The 21776-nt window shown below is 43.0% G+C and overlaps 1 protein-coding gene across 2 annotated transcripts in view; it reads left to right on the top strand.

Moving 5' to 3' along the window:
* Positions 1–20590, top strand: part of TRAPPC9 (trafficking protein particle complex subunit 9) — a 450475-nt gene extending 429885 nt beyond the window's left edge. For both annotated transcript variants that reach the window (XM_059482105.1, XM_059482097.1), the window contains 2 exons: positions 9505–9728; positions 17546–20590. In XM_059482105.1, coding sequence (XP_059338088.1) covers positions 9505–9728; positions 17546–17725 — 404 coding nt within the window. In that variant the 3' untranslated portion in view covers positions 17726–20590. The remainder of the gene's footprint in view (positions 1–9504; positions 9729–17545) is intronic.
* Positions 20591–21776: the final 1186 nt, after the last annotated feature.

Here is a 21776-nt window from a genome sequence, read left to right as displayed (position 1 = left end):
TTTAGGGGGATCCCCAGGGTGTGGACATTGGGCACAGGTGGCCTGGTACCCACAGGTCTGCCCTGCACAGAGCCCCATGATGGCAGTGGCTGTGCCTGACCCTGTTGATGCCCTCATTTAGCTCAGCTGGGTGCATTTCAGTCGTGGCTGGGCTGAAGGAGGCCTGAGAGGCTCAGTGTGCTCCTGCTCATGTTTACACAGCCACTGAGATGTGGTAAATCATCTACCTGCCTGTTAATGGGGGGTTATAAATTATCTCGTACCAGGCTGTGCCTGGTCTACAAAGACACAAAAATTCTTATGGCCTGGATATCTCATGCAGTGTCTCATGAGGTTTTTAAAGACAAGTATGGAAAATGAGTCACAAGCCCACAATTTTTTCTTCAAATAGTCAGTATAACTTTTTTTACTTAAAGCATCTTGCACTGGTGTCTCTGTACATCTGGGCATGGAGAGACTGCTGTCTCATCTCTCTTCTCACCTGAATTTGAGTTCCTTCTGCTTGAGACATTACCTCAGACATCTCTTCCTACAGGCCTTAAAAAAGACAATTATACTACACATAGGATTAGTTTAACCAGCAACTTAAAAAAACCAAAACAACTCCTTGTTAGGTGTTACCTCTGTAAGAACCCAGAGCACCACTCTGTGCTTATTGAATGGGTAATGCAGAAAATACTGTTACGACTTGAAATGGTAGAAAATACAGAGAGAAAAAAAAATCCACTTCCATATTGCCTAATTCCATTATATTTTGGGTAATTAAGCTGTGTGGCTGAAGTAAAATTTGGCTTTGAATGCACAAAATTGAGTACAGCAGCTATTTAATAGCCTGTCTCTGCTATTAAATAGCCTTGCTTCTCCTGTGAGCAGTTGTAGTTCACTGCCAACTCCATGGCAAACGTGCCACAATCACCACCCTTGTCACTGATTTGTTGAGCAGGTAACGCTCCCTGGAGGTCTGCAATCCATCCAGTGTCTAGACTAAACCTGCTTTGAGGCTGACACATGCTCCCAAAACAGCACAAAGTGCTATGGGCTCCTTTTTTACCATTAACTTTTGCAGCCACAAGTCAGACACTCTGACAAAGTTGGCATGAGGCTTTTCAAAATCTCTTCTACAGAGGGAGAGGTTTGTCCAACATCCATCACTGCAGAATGGCAGGAAAAAAAAGGGATAAAATTTAAAGTCTCATTAAGCAACCAGTGAGGAAAGAGGTGATTGCTTTCAGTGAACTATGGGTTAAGTTATGCCATGGTGTGATTTTTAGGTTTGTCCTGTGCAGACCCAGAAGTTGGACTCAATGATCCTTGTGTGTTCACTTCTAATTCAGGGTATTATATGATGCAGTTCAATTCTTGCAGAGGTTTTGCACAAATCTGCCAATATACCAAAACCAGTGTTATATGATACTTCCTCATAGGTTTTAGTTTTGTTTAAATGTATTATAGGGCTTTTTTCCCTCTCCATTTTTTCCCCCACAGGGCTGGATTAGAATGCTCTGAAAGTCGTCCTGACACAGACAAGCTATAGAAATAAAGTTTTCAATAACTTAAAATAAAATGCAAATGCCAGGCTTGTGAAATTTCAAACACAAGGCACACACCGTATGCCAGCCTGACCTCCAGGCTGTGTAGCAGATAATAAAAAGAAATTTTGTCAAACCTGCTTGTGATTAACAAACAAAAAAGGGTTGTTCCACGTTCATAAACGAGACTATTTCAGCAAGCTGGGGCCATGTCATGGAATATTTTAAAATAAGTCAAGAGGAGCTCAGGCTTACTGTAAACCACAGAGCTTTGAGCATCTTAAAATCTCAGAGATCTGCCCTTGTGCATTTAGATTAGGACTGGGCACAAGCAGAATAAACTCTGAAGTGATTTTTCACTTGATAGCAAATTGGGCAAAGCACCAAATCACAGGTTATCTTGGCTGCCAGAGGATGAGACAAGCAGGTGCCATCCATGTGCCAGCAGTTTCTTAGGGAAGGAGAAATGTCTGTCATAAAAGGCATGTGTGAAGTAAAATAACTCCCACCAAAACCAGAGAGGTTAAACTGAACTGACACATTTCTGAAATAAATCTGTGCTTAATGTGCATTCAGGTTTTAAGATCCCAAGCAGAAGCTGGAGGCAGTCAAACCCCAGAGTCACGTTCATGATTCCCTCCTCAGCTAGCATGACCCTGTTTTGTGGAGTTAATGGAAGAAGGTTGTGCCACATTTAAATGTTCATAGCCAAGATCAAGGAGTGCTAAAACTGAATGCTGGTCACATGTCTTGGAGTTTAAAATTGGACATAAACATTGCACTGATTTGGAGGAAGGAATCTTCCTCAGGACAAAGGACAAGGTTGAGGAATCCTTTTGCAACGAGGCCCAGGGGATGCTGCAGCATCCTCAGCCCGTTGCCATCACAGAGTTAAGAACAGACACCAACTGGGAACAATTTGGCAAGAAAGATAATGGGACCAGTTGGGATCTGTCATCAGCATACTGGGCACTGCAAAAGAGTGATTAAATAGGAAGACACGGACAATTATCAAACACTAATTGCTTATTGTTGCTAGAACTAGATTTTAAATGTGTTTTTCTTTTTAATTGCTTTTGGAGGAAAAAAAAAAAGTGTCCTTAATTTAATTCTAAAATGTTTGGGAATGGGAAGTCTGCCAGGAACGGGGCAGCTCAGAGGTCCTGTGAAAGCAATTGTCTCTTTCACCAGCCTACATTCATGTCCAGTTATCCAATCCTCTGCCAGCTTTCCTGTTTTCTGGTTCATGCCCCAGTGTTGGCTGAAGGTCTCTGGGTTGTTGGTGCTTGCAGGAAGCTGCAATAGTTTGTTCATATCCTTTTCTGTATTTTTCATTCACCACTGTCCAAGGGCCTTGACCCAAAGAGGAGCTGAACTCTTCAGGTCCGCAGGGGGTTTGGAGAAGCAAAAGCTGAGTATGAGGGCAGTTTTCAGAACAGGACTAGCAGTGGTTGACAAGGTGAGATATCTGTGTAGTCTGAAGCTGTTACAACAAAAACATCTGTATACCTCTGTGCTCTGGTGCTGCTGACTGCAGGGAAGTTCAGCAGGGGCTGGATTTGCCTCACTATTGTATCAGTTTAACAATGGATGAATATGAGGATGTTATTCCAAATTAAGATGTTCAGGTTTGGTGCAGGGAGCAGGTCCACATAATAGACAGAAAGTTTAATGCAAGTATCTAAGAGGGTCTTGTGTTATTAAATAACCATTCAGCATTTTCCTGATGAAAGTGACAGGGAACACATTTTCTATATTCATAGAAATATCTTTTGTATGGATGTATTCAGCTCTGAAAGGGCTGCAGGACCTCATCATGCACAAATGAATGTAACCAAATCTGCCTCTCTGTGTGCAAATAATTTGCAGGAATGGTTTGGAAAATGAAAGGAAACTGCTCTACATTAGGGAAAACAAGTGCAAAGAGGGGAAACAGAAGCAGTGTTTAGGTTCATACTTCAGAGGAAAACAGGAAAATTCAGGAGTCCTGTTGTCTCAAGAATGCCACATGTCACCTGCTCCTCTGAGCTGCCCCAAAAAGCAGAATGATAAATCTGATGTTGACTTGACTCAGAGCATGAGGGGAGGGATGGGAAACTTGGTTGTGTGGACACTGCTCTGTACAGAGAGTTTGCCTCTAGTACAGACTTTTTCCTCCTTTCTCTCCTTTCTGATCTTTTCTTGCAGCTGCATAAAATGTAAGATCAGAAATTGAGAGAATTGATTAAACCTATTTCTGAATAAATTATTTCAAAAAGAATTCCCTTTTCAGTGTTAAGTTTTTTGCAAAGTCCTAAACAAATACTCTTGCATAAAAAGAAAAAGAAAAGAAATATATAGAAGTTGTTCCAGACATCGTGGTTGGCCCTTTCTGTGTTCTTTTAAGGCAATTAGAAGGAAAGCTGGCCTGAGCAAACATTTTAATCAGCTTTTTAGATTTTCTGAGCACAGAAAAACTGAATCATTCCATGAGATCTTAATTGCAGCAACTCTAGCATGGGTCTGGGTCTTTGGCTTTCCTCCATCAAAGTACCTGATGGGCATTATCCAAAGATGTCAGTGATGCTGCTGCTCCTCTCCCCTCCCCAGGCCATGGCTCTCCTGGTTCATGGGCCAAGATAAGTGAAATTAGTATTTTTTAATTAAAAATTGCAATGGTTGATTAACAGAGTACCCTAACTATAACAGCAAAGCTAGGCAAGACTTGATTTTCTGGTTTTTCTTTTATGTGAGCAGTAATTACTCATCTGGGCATCTCATGCCTGGAGTTTTGTTGGCCAGCTTGTTTGTGCAAAGCCATTTCTCTGTGAGGTGTTTGCTCAGATTCCTCAGAGCTGCAGAGAATGGCAGAGGCCAGTGCAAGTGCATCAGCTGGGGATTCAACATCCAGTTTAAAGGGAAATATCCAATGGAAATTTCTCCATCCCTCCCCTGTAAAGATCAGCAAAACCACCCTGCCTTTCTCTGCAGTTTGGTTTTTACTGAAATCAGCTCAAAAATGAGTGAGGAGAGAAAACATTGCTGAAATATGCATTTCCACTGGGATTAAATGTATTTGTATGTGGCTTTCCAAAATTAAACTTGGACAGTGGCAAAGAGGGACTTGGGTGTTAAAATGCAATTAGCCATGACTCAGGACTCTTGATATGCAGGGGGACCAATGAGTTCTTGCATGGGAACTTGAAAAAGTGGCAAAATCAACTTACTGTGTGTTAATATGAGCAGAGTAAATGTTATTAATGTTTGGTGTTCAGTTCCAAGCAGCTCCTTTGGGTGATGTAGACACAAGTGCACCTGGCAGGTGATGGTAAATGATGTTTTTCTTGTGGAATAGTAATTGTCTTTCTGATAGTAACATTCATTCCCTTTTCTTGAGAGTTCTGAGGTCCTGAAAGAAAGACATTGTAAGAATTCTGATGTGTTATTTTTACATAATGATCTCTCACAGACTTCCTGTGGTGGCAATAAGCATCACCCATCAGCTGGGCCATGAAACAGCTTTTCCATCTTAAAGATTAATTCATGGATATCCTAAAAGGCTTGGCAAAGGCTGTCAATGAAAAGGCAAGGCTTTCCAATCACCCTTCTCAGTGGTTGTAGCAGCCTCATCTTCCACCTTCCAAAATGTGTTGGATAACATTTTCTCTCTGGATACAATAATCATTTAGGGAAGGTCCTAGAGGGAAAAGAGAATGGTCCTGTGCCTGTTCATTAATGTGTGGCAGAGACAATGCCTGTCCTTTTTTATGGCTGTGAGGCACTGCAGGGTAATTCTGGCACCCAAGGATGCCAACACAAGTGGGCATTGTAGGTAAATGAGCAGGAAAAGGGGTGGGGAGGGCAGCATTCTGTTGGTTTATTGCATCACTTCAAAAATTATTTAACTTTTAATTAAAGGAGTTTGGGAGATTGCTAGGTCTTTATGCTTCCCCCCCTTCTGTCATCCAAATTTTATGCTGCCAGTTTTGAAATGCAATTTTTAAATGCAGTTGGAATTCAACTTGGTCCTTCTAATTTTCTCAAGAGCTGTTTCTCTCGTATCTGAATCTTCGTAGGATGGAGACACAGCCACGACTGATTTCTGTGCTGGTGACTGCATCTTCTGATTCAGAGCTCCTGTGCTCTGGAGCCAGTCATGATTCACTCTCACAGCAGTGGTGTGAGCAGTCTCAGCTTTTCTGTGCCATCTGTGTGAGGGAGCTGAATCTGCAGAAACGGGACCCTGTGCACATGGCTTCTCCTCTGCTCATGGGTGAAAATATTAAAGCAAATCCGTCTGGTCCATGAGATGTTTTCTGTGTCAGGAAGGGAGTAAAGCTGCCTGTCAAACCAAGCTGTTCTCCCTGATGAAAGGGGGCTGTTTTTAAACACTCCTTTCCATAGTATTTTGCACGCCAGCCATGTGTGCTCTCTCATCTGACATCTCATTGAGATCCTTGGCTCTGGTACTGCAGGAGGGAAGTGTGTTCTGGGAAGGAGGGCAATTATCTCTCAATATGTACACAAACACATGTGCACACACACACTTTTAAATCAATCTGAAAGAATTGAATTTTTCTATTTTTTTATTTTTAGGAATGAGAAAAAAAGTTAATCTGGTTGAGCCAGACTTAAATGCTTCCCTTTTGCTTGGATTTTCTATTTTCTCATGAAGATATTTGAAAGAAATGCTCTGAGCTATTATTAGATACAAAGGTAGAGATAGAGGGCAAAGGGTTCATTTACAATTCTTACAGCAGACCATTGAAGCTAAGAGGCAATTGATGAGCAGCTTGAAAATATAGATTCATCCACTAAGCTTAGGGAGTATTTCCAAGGGTTTGCGATGGTCTGGGGATCTAACCCTTTGCACAGGAGTAAAACCCACTAGGTGGAGAAGCAGAAAACAAGTGGGTTGTTGTTTTTTTTTTTTTTTTAGTTAATGAAAGGAGTCACCTTGCAGGGAGAAGCTTGGAAACAGGAACTGATATAAAGTAATGAATTGATATAAATGCACTGCTTTTGAAGGAAGCAACTGGACTTCAGCTCTGTGCCAGGAGATGGGGAAGCATAAAGGTTATATACAGACACACATTCTTTGTGTTTTGGTATTGGAACCAGGACATTTCTCTGGCTGCCCTGGATGATTCGAGACCCTGGCAAGAGGCTCAAAGATTTATAAGCCACAGGAGTTTGAGTAGAATGATAGTTAATTTGTCACAGGGTGAAAAAGTAGAATTTTGGGGATTTAGAATGGGGGTTCAAGAAGCAAGATGGAGGAACCTAGGCATCTCCTCCTCCTTCTCCCCCTTCTCCTTCTTCTTCTTCTTCTTCTTCTTCTTCTCCTTCTCCTCCTCCTCCTCCTCCATCTTCTGCTGTGATGATGACACTTTTTCATTGGTTTAAAATAGAGACAGACTGTCTAACATAGGTTATAGGTATTGAAAAATTGTTGTAAATGAAGTACACATAGTTCTTAGCATAAAAAATAACATAACACCACCCGAAGGGCACACACTGCCACAATCTGACCTGCAGGACAGACCTCAGCATGTCAGGGAAAGAATGTAACAGATAAGAAAAAATAAACAACCTTGAAAAGCAGAACCAACGAATCTCGACTTCTTCTTCGGTCGCGGAGCTGGAAAAAAGAGACTTTCCGACACCTCAGGGTCATCCCAACCACAGAAACCCGAGATTTTGGGAAACCCAAGTCAGTTAATGCCTGAAAATGGGATGCCATTATAACCCCTACTTCACCTCCATGATCTCAGGGCAATACTGCAGGAAGCAGATTGATCACGTTGGGCAGGACAGCCCAACATTACTGCAGCATTAGAGTGTGCTGCTGCAGGAGAAATCCAATGCCATAAAGGTTTTCTAGCCCTTCCCTAAGACGCAGTGGGTGATTATCACTTTCTTTCAGAAAATCACAGAGATGGGCAGGGACCTCTGGAAATCACTGTGGTCCCATCCCTGCTCAAGCATGGCCTCCTAAAGCCCCTTGCCATGGACCATGTGCAGATGGGTTTTGAGAATCTGCAGGGATGGAGACTCCACAACCTCCCTGGGCAACCTGTGCCAGTGCTGGGCCACCTTCACAGGAAATAAATTATTTCCTGGTGGTCAGAGGGAAGCTCCTGTGTTTCAGTGTGTGCACAGTGATCCTGCGCCTGGGCAGCACTGAGTCAAAGAGCCTGGCTCTGTCCTCTCACCTCCTTCCAGGTGTTCATCTATGTTGCTGAGATTCCCTGGAGTCTTTCCCAGCCTGAGCAGTGCCAGTGCTCACATCCTGTCCTCATGGGAGGGATGCTCCAGTCCCTTAATCCTCCTCATTGGCCCTGCATTGGAATCTCTCCAGTGTGTCCCTGTCTCTTGTAATGAGGAGCCCAGAACTGGACTCAGCACTCCAGGACTCTTCAACAATGCTCTAATTGTCAAAAAAAAAAAAAAAAAGAAGAGAGAGAAAGGAAATTTTGGAACAGGGGCTGTTCCAACTGGGACACCAGCACTGGTTTTGGATAGCTTCAGCTTGAACACTGAAGGGGTTTTTTGTGCTCTTTTTGCCAAACCTCTTGTATCTAACACTGCTGGATTTGGGCAGCTCTGGTCGAGGAGAGGTTTTCATCTGGGTACCTCAGCTTTGCTGGCCTGACCTCTGGAATAAATGTTCCTTTCTGAACTTGTTTCTTTTTTGGCAATAACTTTAGTTTGTTTTTTATCCAGTGGCTGTGTTGAGGCTTGTTCAGTTTGCCAGGCTAAAGGGCATCACAAGAACATGCATCGTTTTGCACTTTTTGTCCAAGGCAACGAAACAAAGCAAAGTTAAAAAAATCATTTTGGTGTAAATTTTTTTTTCTGTGAAAACTCCTGGAGCATAAAAATAGTGTCTTTCCTTGAAGAGGGGATATTACTTATGTAAATCTAATGCAGAGGAATAATATGATGCATGTCAAAAGGCAAGCATCCAAGGAGGAGCAGAAGTGATGGAAATGCCTCATGGGCATATGAGATTGTGGGGATAGGTATTCATACAAAGGATGCTTTCTTACATGTGCCCAGGGCTTTCTCTTATCTCTGAACATGAACCCATAGTGAAATAGAAATGTTCCTGTATTAATAGTGCATTGGAGATAACCCTCATCTGAAAAATACAGTAATACTGCACAACTGGGAACCCTTTCAGAGCAGGGAATTGGACTGGCAATTTCATAGTGTGTTGGTAATGAAACATTTTGGTTCTGTATAAGCAAATGGGCAAGGTTAATGGACACATTACTCTGGCTGTCATTGTCCCAGCAGTAACCAATTTGGAGGCTTTATATTTTCTGCTGTCCCAGTAAGGGAAAGAAGAGTAGAAAATTAAAAATAGAAATCCCAGAGTGATTTAAAGTGCAAAGAGTGAACAAGCTTGTAGCACTCCAGTATAATTTTAAAATCCTGCTCTTCCTTATAATCAGTATTTTAATTTATGTAATACATTGCAAATTCTGCCAGTATCTGTCCTGCTCCAAAAGCTCACCTCCACACAGAAGGATTTATTCTGGCTGTAACACATGAACATGAGCCTCCAGCCCTGGATCTCTCTAGCTGTTGTTTGTATTGATGGTTCCTGTTTGTATTTCCCTTCACCTTGTGCTGTTGGTTTGCAGAACCGTGAGAAACGGTCTGTGGCTTTGGCCTTCAAGGGAGGAGGTTAAAAGTGCCTGTGTATATATCATAATTCTGGTGCCTGTGTATATATCATAATTCGGGTTTTTTCATAGCTCTTTCAACAGCTGTGGACAGACATCAGCCCCTCATGAGCTGGTTTTTCTCAAGCAGGTGCCCTGCACAACAGCATAGCATTGAGTTTTCTCTCCCAGGATTAACTGTCCCACACTCCTGGTTCCACTGAGGTTACTTTTTTCTTGTTGTGCCTCCTGCCAAGATTAATGCAGTTGCTGAAGCAGGTGTCCAGCTTGTCCTAATGAGGACCTGTCTCCTTGCTTTGCAGACATCCTGGTGGATGGCAAGGTGTGTGACTGCGACGCCGTGGTGACGTGCCAGGTGGGGGACCCTGTGCCCCTGCAGGTGAAGCTGACCAACTGGAGCAAGCACAGCGTGGGGCCCTTTGCTCTGACCATGATGCCCTACCAGGACTACCAGAATGGGGTGCACAACTACGAGCTGCAGGATGCCATCACCTTCGTGGGCTCCAACACCTTCCACATCGACACCGTGAGTTCTTTGGTGACAACTATCAGCATTTTGAGTGATGTGCATTTGAAAGGGGCTTCATTACTCTATTGTACATTTTAAAACAGATTAATTTTTTGAAATACCCATGATTATGGCAGCTTTTGCTAACAGGGCTGCTGCATTCATCTGGAATGGTCTCTGAAATGGTTTAAGACTGCAATTTCCTACCATGTAAACCACTAGTAAATTATCAGAGGCAGCAATTTCTGGTCACTCCAGATCTGGCTGAATGTGAATGGGTAACCCTAGATTGAATGTTCAATACCATATTGCCAGTCCCTTGAGTCTCCCAGCACAGCCTGCAGTAATAGATTTTAAATAACTTTTTTTTTCCTTCAGTCTATAAGAAACATTCCCCAGGCTGCGCCAAGGAACTCAGCAAATCAGTTCTAGTCAGGTCCTGAGGAAACACAACAGACTGCAAAAAGAAAATGCTAAGCATTAATGGCCAATCTGATGAGCTGGTTCATTTCCTGGATGCTTAGCATACTGTTATAAAACCATAAAGAAATGCATAAAATAAGGCAAAAAAAAGGCCTCTTTTTAAAACAATTGAGATTATGATTTTTCTCTAAATTTCTCTAGAAAATTCAAGTCTATGAGCCTTTTGCTTCTAAGGCAAGAAAAATAAAGATAACACCACTCTCTCCCACATCCTTCCCTCCCAAAAATACAACAACAAAATACCTGGAATGAAAATTCACAGGCAATGCTGCAGAATGGAATGAGAAGCATTTCTGGTAACTGATGAAATAAACATGAGGAATGGGGTGAGTGTTTGGGATTGTGCTTAGGACCTTTGTTTAGGTCAGCTCTTCAGATTGTTAATAAAATGTACCTGTCAAAATTAAATATATAAGTGAACTTTAGTTAGAAAGAAATGAAAGGTTAATCACAGAGACAGTCACCATGCATATTTTTCAATTATGCATCACAGAAGAAAATATTTCTAAAAGCTAATGAGCGTGAAATATACCATCAGCTCGATTTTTAATGGGGGCTAACTGCATTCTTGTAACTGAATAATTTAAATATGCCAACAGAAATCATCCAGGGATGGCTTTCTTTGACTCTGGTTCTGACAATGTGGAGTTTTTAATCAGAGTGGTGGTGTTTGGATGCCCAGCTGCCAAAGGGCCTGACCCTCCAGGCTAATGAGGGAAAAGGGAGATGTCAGTGTGATGTATTCTTACCTTCTGATTGAGTCTCCTACGGGGCAGAAAGTCAGGAGGTCACGTCTCTGGTGCCTGCCCAGGCAGCCTTCTCATACGTTCCGGTCCCTGCCTTTGCCCCATTGCTCAGGAGTTTGACATTTCTCCTGTAAACACAACCCCCAAGAAGTTAAAAATAGAATTGTTTTCTGCGGCTTGTCCTCCTCTCCATACAAAAAGGTGAAATGAACAAAATGTCGACTCTTAGACAAGAAGGGTTACATTTCACTGTGTGTGGTGCTGGCACCACACAGGCTCCAAGGGAAAGTGCTTGGTCACCTTCTTTGGGGTGTAGAGCCTTGATTGTGGAAGAAAATCCTTTATGTCTGCCAGAGGCCCTTTCTTACCTCATAATGACTAATTTAGAATAGATTTCAGAAAGTTCCACCTGTCTGGGGGGGGAATGAGGGGAAGCCCTGGTTTGTGCATTTGATGCTTCAGGGAAGAACTACCATGCTCAGAATTGTGCTTTTGCTCTGAGTTTGGCCAAAATTCAGACAGGCACTGGTTAGAAAAGCAAAGAAGCTCATGGCTGAGTGGGATGAGAGACAACCTGAGTTTCTCTTTTTTGTAAACAAAAGTTGAGATACTGGACCAGATTCCCTGCTGGTTTTCATCTCAGTGCTGCTGTATGGAAGCTGTAAAAAATGTCCCCATCATTTTTTTAACCTGAGGTCATGGACACTTGGCTATTTTTCTTGTTTAGTGGAAGTGGCTTGAGGTGCTGTCCTTTCCCAGCTGCTTGTGAAAGATGCTCCCCTCTCCCCCTGCAGGCTCATCGGGACAGATGCTGCGAGAACTTGTTTTTGTGCAAAGTTGTCCAGTTTAGCAAAAACCACCTTGGTCAGCAGTTTAAGTTAATTGGGCTGACTTCACACTGACACTGGCACAAGGATGCTGACATGATTTATTGCAGGGCTGAGCTGGGTGGGAGGGAGGATGGAGAATCAAGTCTGGTTTGGTGCATCACTGATGCGTGGTCAACAACGAGTGGGAGCATCAGGTATTGCAGCAAGGGCAGATACTTCTCACAACCAGAAAATTCACTCTGTTGTCATGCAGAAACTTCGTTATTGGTACAAAAAAACCCCAACAGATCCCTCTGCCTTCCTAAATGTTAAGTCTCATGCTCAAAATTCACTGTTATTTTTGATTCCAGACTAAAAAGTCTCAAAGCAGTTTCTGCTGCTACCTGGAAGACAAAGGACATATATGGGAATTTTCAGGATGCACCTGCTGCTTTGCAGTGTGAATATAAATTGTTGAAAGTGTAAAAGTCACACAGTTTTGTATTTCCCTTTCTTGTGGCTTGAAGTCCAAGTTAGATTTATCTTGGAAGTAATGTAGTGATGCTTATTCACCTCTTTGTGCTTTTACCTCAGTTTGATGCAGCAGCCTGGGTTTGTGTCACAAAGTCTCTGCTGGATGTGATACTTCAAAAAGCAAAGTCTTTTCTGGAAAATTTTTGAAGGATATTGAGTTATTTCCATGCATTTTAAATTAAGTAAAGTCTGCATTTTTAAGCATAACTTCTAATTTGGCTAACCTTACTTTTTGTAACTTAATACTTTCTGTATTTGACAGAAAAAGTGACTTTCCCCATTATGACTTAAATATTTAACATTTTTTATTCAGTGGGTGATTTTGAAACATGAATTAACATGGTGGAACTTACACATTAAAATACAGTGGATTTTTTTTTGTGTTGCTTCACCACATAAAGTTTATCTTTTACTCTATTATTAATTTTTCTTAGTGCTTACCTCTGTTTTTTGTTGAATAATTAGTTGATCAGACAGAGTTGGTTTTTTTACAAATTGAAACCAAAAATATTGCCTTCTGTGGAGAATCCTGTAACTCCCAGCAATTCATCCTCTCTTGTTGCCCCTGCTTGTGCCATCACTTATCTTCAAGCAGGATTTTTTCCTGTGTGTGTTATCACACGCAAGCTCAAGCAATTGGTAGTGGGAGATGAGGAGAAATTCATTAGTAGATGGTCATTTTGAATCAGCTCAGAAGCCATGGTGAACATTTGCTCACTTCTGGCAGGTCCTCTGTGGCCCATCTGGAACAAATTATTTTTCTTGGCACTGTTTTATTCACACTGTAAACTCTTTGGGGCAGCGAGCAGTAGCTGGCACCAGCCCTAATCTCCAACTGAGCTCCCTAAGTACTACAGCAGTATAAATAAGTAGTAATTAGTTCTAAGCAATCACAGTCCCACATGGTAGCCTAAATCAGGGAAGGATTGGGATGCAGCTAGAAACTTAATTTTTCTCCTGTCTTGGTACAACAAAGGACTAATGTGGACTTTTTTCCCTCGATTTTCGATCATTATTTTCTGAGGTACAAGCTGCTCATCTTTGTTTCCATGAATGGTGGAATTTTAATAAAATCTATTTTAACTCTGCCCTGGCTCAGGAGTGTCAGCATCCTGATGAATGATTCAGCAGACACACAGGCACAGGTCTGGGCAGTGGCACATCAGAGCTGCTGGGCTGGAGGACAACACGGATTTGGTCTGGGTCAGGCACGAGTTGTGCTCCTCATGGCTGAGCTGGGTCAGGCACTGCAGGCTGTGGGGTGCTGTGTCCTGCCAGCCATGGAGGTGACCACCTGAACAAGCCACTCTGAGTGGCTGAGCAAATCATCAGACTAATGCAGTTGTCTTGGTTTGGAAAGACAGGAGTCTGGTAAGGAAGGCAGGAGCCTCCCCTGAAATGGAGAATGTAAACCCTCCCCACCTCTCCAAATTGCTATAAATTTTAAATTAAGGGGCTCTCAGGCAAAAAATATGGGAGCAGGAAATAACAGTTCTTTACTAGGGAAAGGAAAAAAATTAAAAGGATAAAATAAACAATGCAGTACACCAGAAAAACACTGATAGAGTCAGAACCCAACCTGACACCCTGTGGGTCAGGCTGTTGGTACCAGTCCAATTGGAAATGTGGCTGCAGCCCTCCTGGAGTGTCAGGGGTAGTTCTGTTGGAGCAGGGGGTGCTGCAGAGAAGGATACATTCTTCCTCTGAAGATCCAGTGGAAGAAGAGGCAGTTGCTGTTCCTGTGGGGAATCCAGTGGAGAAAGCCGTGCTGGTGTCTCTGGATTATATCTGGGTAGCAATGCTTGGCTGCTCCCTCTGGGCGGAGCATCTCACAATGGGATGTTCTAGTTCTTATCAGTCATGCAGTGACATTCAATGGTCTGTTATCAGCAGATGTCCCCTACCAAGGGAGGAGTGATTGTGGTCACTCAAAGAGAGAGATAAAGCAAACTGCCCACTTGACAAAGATAATCTGCCATACAGATGGAATACATCTTGCAGTGCAATCTGGAACAGCAGTGTAGGGAACATTTTGCCTCATTCTATGTTTGATCAGGTGAGTCTTTGTGTTGAACAGCTGGATAAGATGTGGACATCCACTTTACAGACACTTTGGTGGATTCAGTTCCAGACTGAGACACCTGAATGAGGAGGTTCCCAGGGGTGCTGCCCCACTAAGCTCCCATGAGGCCATGGAGGTGTGGTCTGCAGCAGCTAGAACCTGGCTCAATAACACAGGGCTGAGATGCCTAAAAGCAGATGTTTGCCATCATATAGGTGCTGTGGGTATCCTACCAGCCACCAGATGCTGCCAGAAATCCTGTGAGACCTCCTGGGCATCTTCCCAGTCCTCAGTGCCTTAGACCATCCCATTACCTGTGTTTAGGTAACTCTGTTCTGGCTCTGCAGGCTGCCTGGGGAGACCATTCTGTGTCTGCTCCACTGTCTCATTGACTGAGTATCCTCCTTTTGTAGTAGGACCTTGGACACCTTTTACTCCTAAATGTAGGTTAGACCTCAAAATTAGTCCTGTGCCTGGTGTGGCAGCTGGGCTGGATGTGACCCTCTGCTGCCCTGGCTGCTGCAGCTGGATGTCTGATCTTTTGGGAATCTTTGTAGGCACCCCACTGGAGACACAGCCTTACTTTCCAAAGTTGGTTCCTGTTTTGAAGGAAACATCTGGTAACTTCTGCAGAGCCACCTGCACTTGAGCAAGGCAAAGGTTTCAAGCTCATTTTGCTTCCCCGTTTCTTCTCCAAACCACAAGTGTCGATGCAGTGGTGGTGGCACAACAGAAGTGGGTAGAGCCCAAACTGGCAATGTTTGGTGTTGATGCCAATGAACCTGGAGCCACCTCCCTGCTTGCCATGGGCTCTGAGCTGTGCTGTCACAGACATTCCTTCGTGGTGCAGCCAGATGAGGAGGAATGGACCAGGAGCTTGAAACAGTTCAGGGTGCTCAGCAGGCTTTGTTTGCTTTTTGCCTGCACCCACTGCTGGCATTAGTGCCTGCCCCTGCCCTGCTCTGCAGGAAAGGCCACATCAGCTCCAGTGAGGCAGAAATCAGGCAGGCAGCCCTGGGAGAAGGGCAGGGGAGCACGAGGGGACATGTTTGGATGCTGTTCTGCGTGTCCAGACGCGGTGCCAGAGGGCAGGAGCTGTTACCCAGCCAGAGAGGAGATGCCAAGGACAGGGTCAGGGGAACAGCTGTGCCTGCTCTGATCCCTCATGTGGATGACATGATGATGGTACAAGTTTGCTGTAGGTCAGCAGAAGTGCCCAGCACCAAAACCAAAGGGAGCCTAGGCTCTCCAGCTCTGAGGATGTGAACAGAGAGCTCCTTGTGCAGGAGCTGCAATTTAGAGTCATGGAAGCACAGAATGGTTTGGATTGGAAGGGAACTTAAAGCTCACTTCATTCCAGCAGGGACACCTTCCCCCATCCCAGGTTGCTCCAAGCCCCACCCAGCCTGGCCTTGAACACTTCCAGGGATGGGGCATCCATAGATTCCCTGGGCAGCCTGTGGCAGGGCCTCACCACCCTCTCAGTAATATCTACATATATCTATATCTATATCTATATCTATATCTATATCTATATCTATATCTATATCTATATCTATATAATCTATATCTATATAATCTATCTATCTATCTATCTATCTATCTATCTATCTATCTATCTATCTATCTATCTCCTAAATTTCCCTTCTTTAAATTTGATTCCCTTAGTCTTTGTCCTATCCCTACACATCCTGATGGAGAGCCTTTTCCAGCTTCTCTGTAGCTCCTTCAAATACTGGAAGGTGCTGTGAGGTCTCCACTCAACCTTCCCTTCTCCAGGCTGAACAACCCCAACTCTTTCAGCCTGTCTTCACAGAAAAGCTGCTCCAGTACCTTCAGCAGCTTTGTGGCCCCTCTCTGGATTTCTTCCAGTTTAGGGAGGTCTAACAAGGCAGACTGATAGCCCAGGGGACTATACAGGAGGCTGTCTCCTGGCTAAAGGACCCAGCAGTGAAAGTTCAAAAAAAGCTAGAACAGGAGAAAATGCAAACAGCTCATTCCCTTCACTTCTGAAAGCTGCAGTGAATCTGCCTTGTGGAAAGTGGCTAGAAGTTTTCAGCTTTCTGGAATATTCTTGAGTTCCAAGAACCCCTGATCAATCTTCTGTTGATCATTTGCCTTCCCCCTGTTCCCCACCGTGACCTTCCCATCATCCCTGTTCTGGTCTTCCCAAGCAGTGGCAAATTGTCCTTTAGCAAAGGGTGTCCATGAGCACTTCCCCAGTCCACACCCCATTGTTCATGTCCCAGTTTACCATATAATGACATTTTTGTAGTGGGGAACAGCCCTGCTCACCTGTCTCAGAGCCTCAGCCTTTATTGGGACTCTTCTGCTGGGATGAAGCTGCCTTTTCACAATTTTTGTAAAAATCCCATCCAGTGGAATGGCTCTGTGTTGATTTGGTGTTTTGCATTTGCTGCAGCTCAGTTCTAGGCATCCTGAAACTGGATTTAACATCTTGTGGAAGCAGATACTAATTCAAACATTATCACATGCTGAACAGTGGTGGGAGTGTTAAAGTTAGAAATTACTGAAGTGTCTTGCTGAAATGATGGACTGAGAAATATTATTTGTTGTGAAGATATGGATTGTAGATGGATTTGTGATGAAGGAAGATACATAAATGTAGAAACAGTGTGAACTCTGTATATTTAATTTGGACAAGTAAAATCAGGATGGCTACTGTTTTTGAGAAGTTTCTTGCAAAACTTCATTATTTCAATGATAGTCACCCAAGTTCCTGATTAGAATTTGCAGTCAGATTGTGTCTCAGTAATAAGGGAGAATGAACTTATTGCTAAGCTGTTAAATGGTGTTTAAACCATGTATTTAGCATTAATTCAGAGATGTGATTTAGAACTTTAATAGAGATGTTGGTAAATACAGTCTAAGGAGAGATTTAGGGTGATCTCTACCTTAAACGAATTCTGGTTTGGAATCAGTGACTCTTAAAGGTTCATATTCTGTTTTGTGCTGAGTGGCACAGATTTACTGCATGAATGAATAACAGGATTAATTTTTTTAAGTAACATTTTTACTAGAATAGGGACGAGATGTTTACTCCTTTTTGTATGAAAGCATTATTGAGATGTGAATCTGGAGTACTCTGAGACCCTTTGAAGGAGCGAATGAATTGCAAACTGCAATTAATTTGCTTTGTTGATGGTTTATTTGTACTGATTTTTGTGTTCTTTTTACCAGGTAAAGCCAACCAAAGACTCTGTGTACTTTGGAGCACTTCTCTTCCTCTACACGGGCGATTTCTACCTGAACATCAAATTCCATGAAGACAGCAGCAGCAGGGAGCTGCCTCTGTCCTGGCTCTGCCTTCCCAGCGTCCACATCCGTGCCACAGAGCCCGTGGCCCCAGCTCAGCTGTGAATATGGAATATGTGAATGTGCACTGGGCGCTATTGATCACCCAGAGCACACAGCAGAGCTTGGCACAGCCTCTGCTTGACCCCAGCTTGTTTCTGTCCAACGCCAGGACACAGTCTCTGCTCTGGAGGAGCAGCTGAACACTTTCTGAATTGGCTGACAGTCATTTGGACAGCTGCTTCAGCTAATTTCAGAGGGAGAGAGATTATAACTGTGCTGAAGTTTTCCTCTGTTTTCAGAAAGCCTTTGAAACTATTTGCATTATACTTCAATATGCTCCATTGATATCAGTGGTTTGAAAGAGTCTTGAGGGCTGAATTTTGCCATGTGTTTGAAGGTCTTAAATCCTGTTTGAATAATCCTGTTTGATCATTTTTTTCAGTAAGATTTGTGTGTCTGTATGAAATTCCTCCTGGTTTATGCTGGACCCATGGCATGTTCCCTTAGGATATAGATCTCTGTTAGATTTGTTCACTGGCTTGCTCTTGTTCATTTGTTTGCTTAGAATTTGGTGTCTCTGGTAGCAAATAGCAGTAGTGGTGCTTTTCAGTGTGCTACTGAAAGAAAGAACAGCCTCCAGTTATTCTCTGACTCCCCTGAGCCCAGTGCCGCTTGCTCCTGGTAAAGTCACTGCCTTTAGTTTGGCAGATCTATGAACTAGAAGGAGAGAGGGTGAGGAAGAGCAAAAAGAAATTTTGTCCTTGAGAGAATAAATAAGCCAACTTTTGGGCTGCCTAAGGCTTGGCTGTGAATTTAGGCTTTCACAGTTCTGTTCTACACAGTCATAGTCACTTGAAACATTTGCAGACTCTTAAAGATCCACCAGAATTAATCAGATTATCATTAATATAACTTTTCATGAGTTTTTGCAAACTCTTCTCACCAGATTTTTCATACTGATATACTGCTTTTTAAATGTGACTAGTTTTTTCCTTTTCTTTTTTTTTTTTTTTTCTTAAAGTTTGGGATTTTTTTTAAGTTTAATTATTAGGCAGTTAAGGCCATGGAATTCCTGAGTGTGAGAGTAGTTGTTGAATGTACAGATAATTTAGCCTATTTTTCAGAATGATGTTTTTGTACGGCGAGACATGTTTTTACCCCATGTAAAGCAGGGAGATGTTTTAGCTGTATGATTAATACATTATTTTGTGGACCATATGTTTAAAAACTATCTCAGTCTTGTCTTAAATGCACAGTTAAATTTGGTGGTAGTGTGCTTTGGGGGTGGATACACCGAGATGTAGCAGGGACACTCCAGTTGGCTCTACATGATTTAAATCCACATGCACAACCTCTCTGCAGATTCTTTGTTTCTTTAGATTTCATGCAGACATGGGCCCCAACTGAATGCCTGGCCTGACCCTTCCTGCTCATTCTGGCTGTCTGCACCAAGCCCAGGGACACTTTTAAGTGTGATTGGTGTTTCCTACAGTGTTCCAAACCCCATTCATTGCATGCTTGCAAGTGACTGTTCATCCTAAATATATTCCCAGCCTGGGGAACTGTGGCTGTAGCATGGTAGCTGCATTTCCAGTGTATGCAGGGTATTATCTCTAAAAACCTCTGTTGTGGCAGGTTATCAATGTTTGTGCTTCAGTTGTGGCTCTGGACTCAGCCTTGAAAGTGGAAGTTTTCAGTCTTGACCTGGTGAAAATCTGAGCCCTGCTGAGGATTTATTTGCAGTCATTCCCTGCTCTGTCAGGTGCCAGTGAGGTCCAGTAACAAAATCCCTGGAAAGAGGGTCCTACAGCTGAGTTGGGCCTGCTTTTCTGTGTTGGTGGAGCTTGGCTGACCAGATTGTGCCATGAGGCTGAATTCTCTGTCACTGGATAGGCAACACCCAGAAAAATGAGATCCAAGGAGAGCAGGAACTAAACCAGTACATCTTCTTTAAAAGCTTGGTTTTGACATGAGTGTCTGGACTATGTTGCACAACACTGTTGGAGTAAAATTTAAATTGGGTTTTATTCAGTGTTCCCAGAAGATAATCTGCAGATTCTAGGAATACAGCTAAGGCTTTATAAGGACCACAATGAAATAAAAATATTGTAAAGTAGATGTTGTTGTAGTCAGGATGCTTCAATTTACTCAGCTAAGGGCCTGTTCTCTAATTATTTTTCAACAGCATTCTCTGAGAGAGAGGGTCTTGTTCTGTGGAGCCTGTTCTGGGATGCAACATTCCAGTGCCTTTTACTTATGAAGGATTCTTATCCACTGAACCTGTTGGAATGGGAACAGGTTTTATTATAAGAAAAGCAGGCTGCATATTTTCTAGGTATCCAATATGCCATTATAAATCTGCCACATGTGCACATAAATATCAGTTCTTATGTGTGAGCTGACCCTTAAAGGTCTATCTGTTCATTATATAGCAGACTCTGTCCCTTGTCAACTTGGACACTTAGTTGGTTTTGGCATTTATGATATCTTCCCCAGTTTTCTCAGACTTCTACTTGTCTTGGTGAAAGAGATTAAACACAAGAAGTTCTTCCTTCTGGGGGTCATTTCTAACTTGTCCAGAAGGAAGATATTTAAGTGTTAGTGTAATTTGGAGAGGGGTTGAGGGAAAGGTGCTTAAAATCACTGGGGTTGCTGTCAGGATTGGTCCTTGTACTGCTTGAAAGAAGAATGATATTTTTCTTATTTGCTTTCATTTCTTGGTACCAAAAACTTCTTTTTCTTCCTCTGAAACACCCAGCAATTATTTTGAACATGATGAGCTGAACTGTTCATTGTAAATCTGATATGAACCAGTGGTTGCAATAAATTATTCCTAATTTAAATGGCCATTGCTGAGAGCAGATGTTGATCCCATATATGAATGCACTGGAGAAGCATAAGTTATGTAACTTTACCTGAATAAATACTTGTGGCTTGTAATTTACACCTCTGCCAGTCTCTTTAGTCTGTAGCCCTTGGTGCTGTTGTGTGATTTTGCTGATAATAATGTGCATCCCTTGATTCTGTGTTGTGTCTCTGAAAGGATGTGTTGGACCCTGGAACTGAAATTTCCTCTTCACTCAAGTGTGGTGTTGTGAGGTCCCTGGGACGAGGTGAGAGATGAGAATTTGGCTCCAAGTTTTCAGAAGGCTGATTTATTATTTTATGATGTTATATTATATTAAAAGAAATTATATCCTAAAAATATACAAAAGAAAGAGGATATATCAGAAGGCTGGACAAGAATGAATAATAAAAACCTAAGACAGACTCAGAGACCCTCGACACAGCTGGACTGGGATTGGTCATTAAATTAAAAAAATTCACATGCTGGGTAAACAATTCTCCAAATCACATTCCAAAACAGCAAAACAAGGAGAAGCTGAAGCTTCCCACCTTCCCAGGAGAAGAAATCCTGGTGAAGAGATTTTTCAGAAAATATCATGGTGACATTCAAGTTTTCTCTTCCTAGATGAGCTCAGGGGTGGTGAACCCTGTCTGCTCTGTGGTGTGGCTCCTGTGTCAGCTGAGGAGAGGGAGAGGCACTCGCATGAAAGGCAACAAATGGCCAGAAGTTGTGTCCAGGGAGGTTCAGGTTGGACATTTGGAAAATGTCCACACCTTTACCCAGAGGGTGGCTGGGCACTGGAACAGGCTCCACAGGGAAGGGGTCACAGCCTGACAGAGCTCAAGGAGTGTTTGGACAATGCTCTCAGGCACAGGGTGGGGCTCTTGGGGATGGTCCTGTGAAGGGCTGGGAGTTGGATTTGCTGATTCTTGTGGATCCCTTCCAACTTGGCTCAATCTGTGACTCTGAGAAATGCCTCAGTGTCCCAATACTGGTGTTGGGGTTGGTGAGGCCCTGGCACAGCTTGCCCAGATGGCTGCCCCACCCCTGGAAGCGCTCAAGGTTGGGTTGGACAGGGCTCTGAACAACCTGATCCAGCTGAGGATATCCCTGCTCAGGGCTGGAGGATTGGAACTGGACCTGTAAATGTTCCTTGCAACCCAAAGCATTCCATGATTCTTTCACCCTTTCCATCCTTTAAGAAACAGCTCAAAGGCTGGAAGGACCATCTTGGAAGACTGAAAGCACTAAAAACCATTTGATGCC

The sequence above is a fragment of the Ammospiza nelsoni genome, chromosome 1 (genome assembly GCF_027579445.1).
Source record: "Ammospiza nelsoni isolate bAmmNel1 chromosome 1, bAmmNel1.pri, whole genome shotgun sequence".
Lineage (NCBI taxonomy): Eukaryota > Metazoa > Chordata > Aves > Passeriformes > Passerellidae > Ammospiza > Ammospiza nelsoni.
Note: the sequence above shows the minus strand (reverse complement) of the source record. Positions and strands in the feature narration are given on the sequence as shown.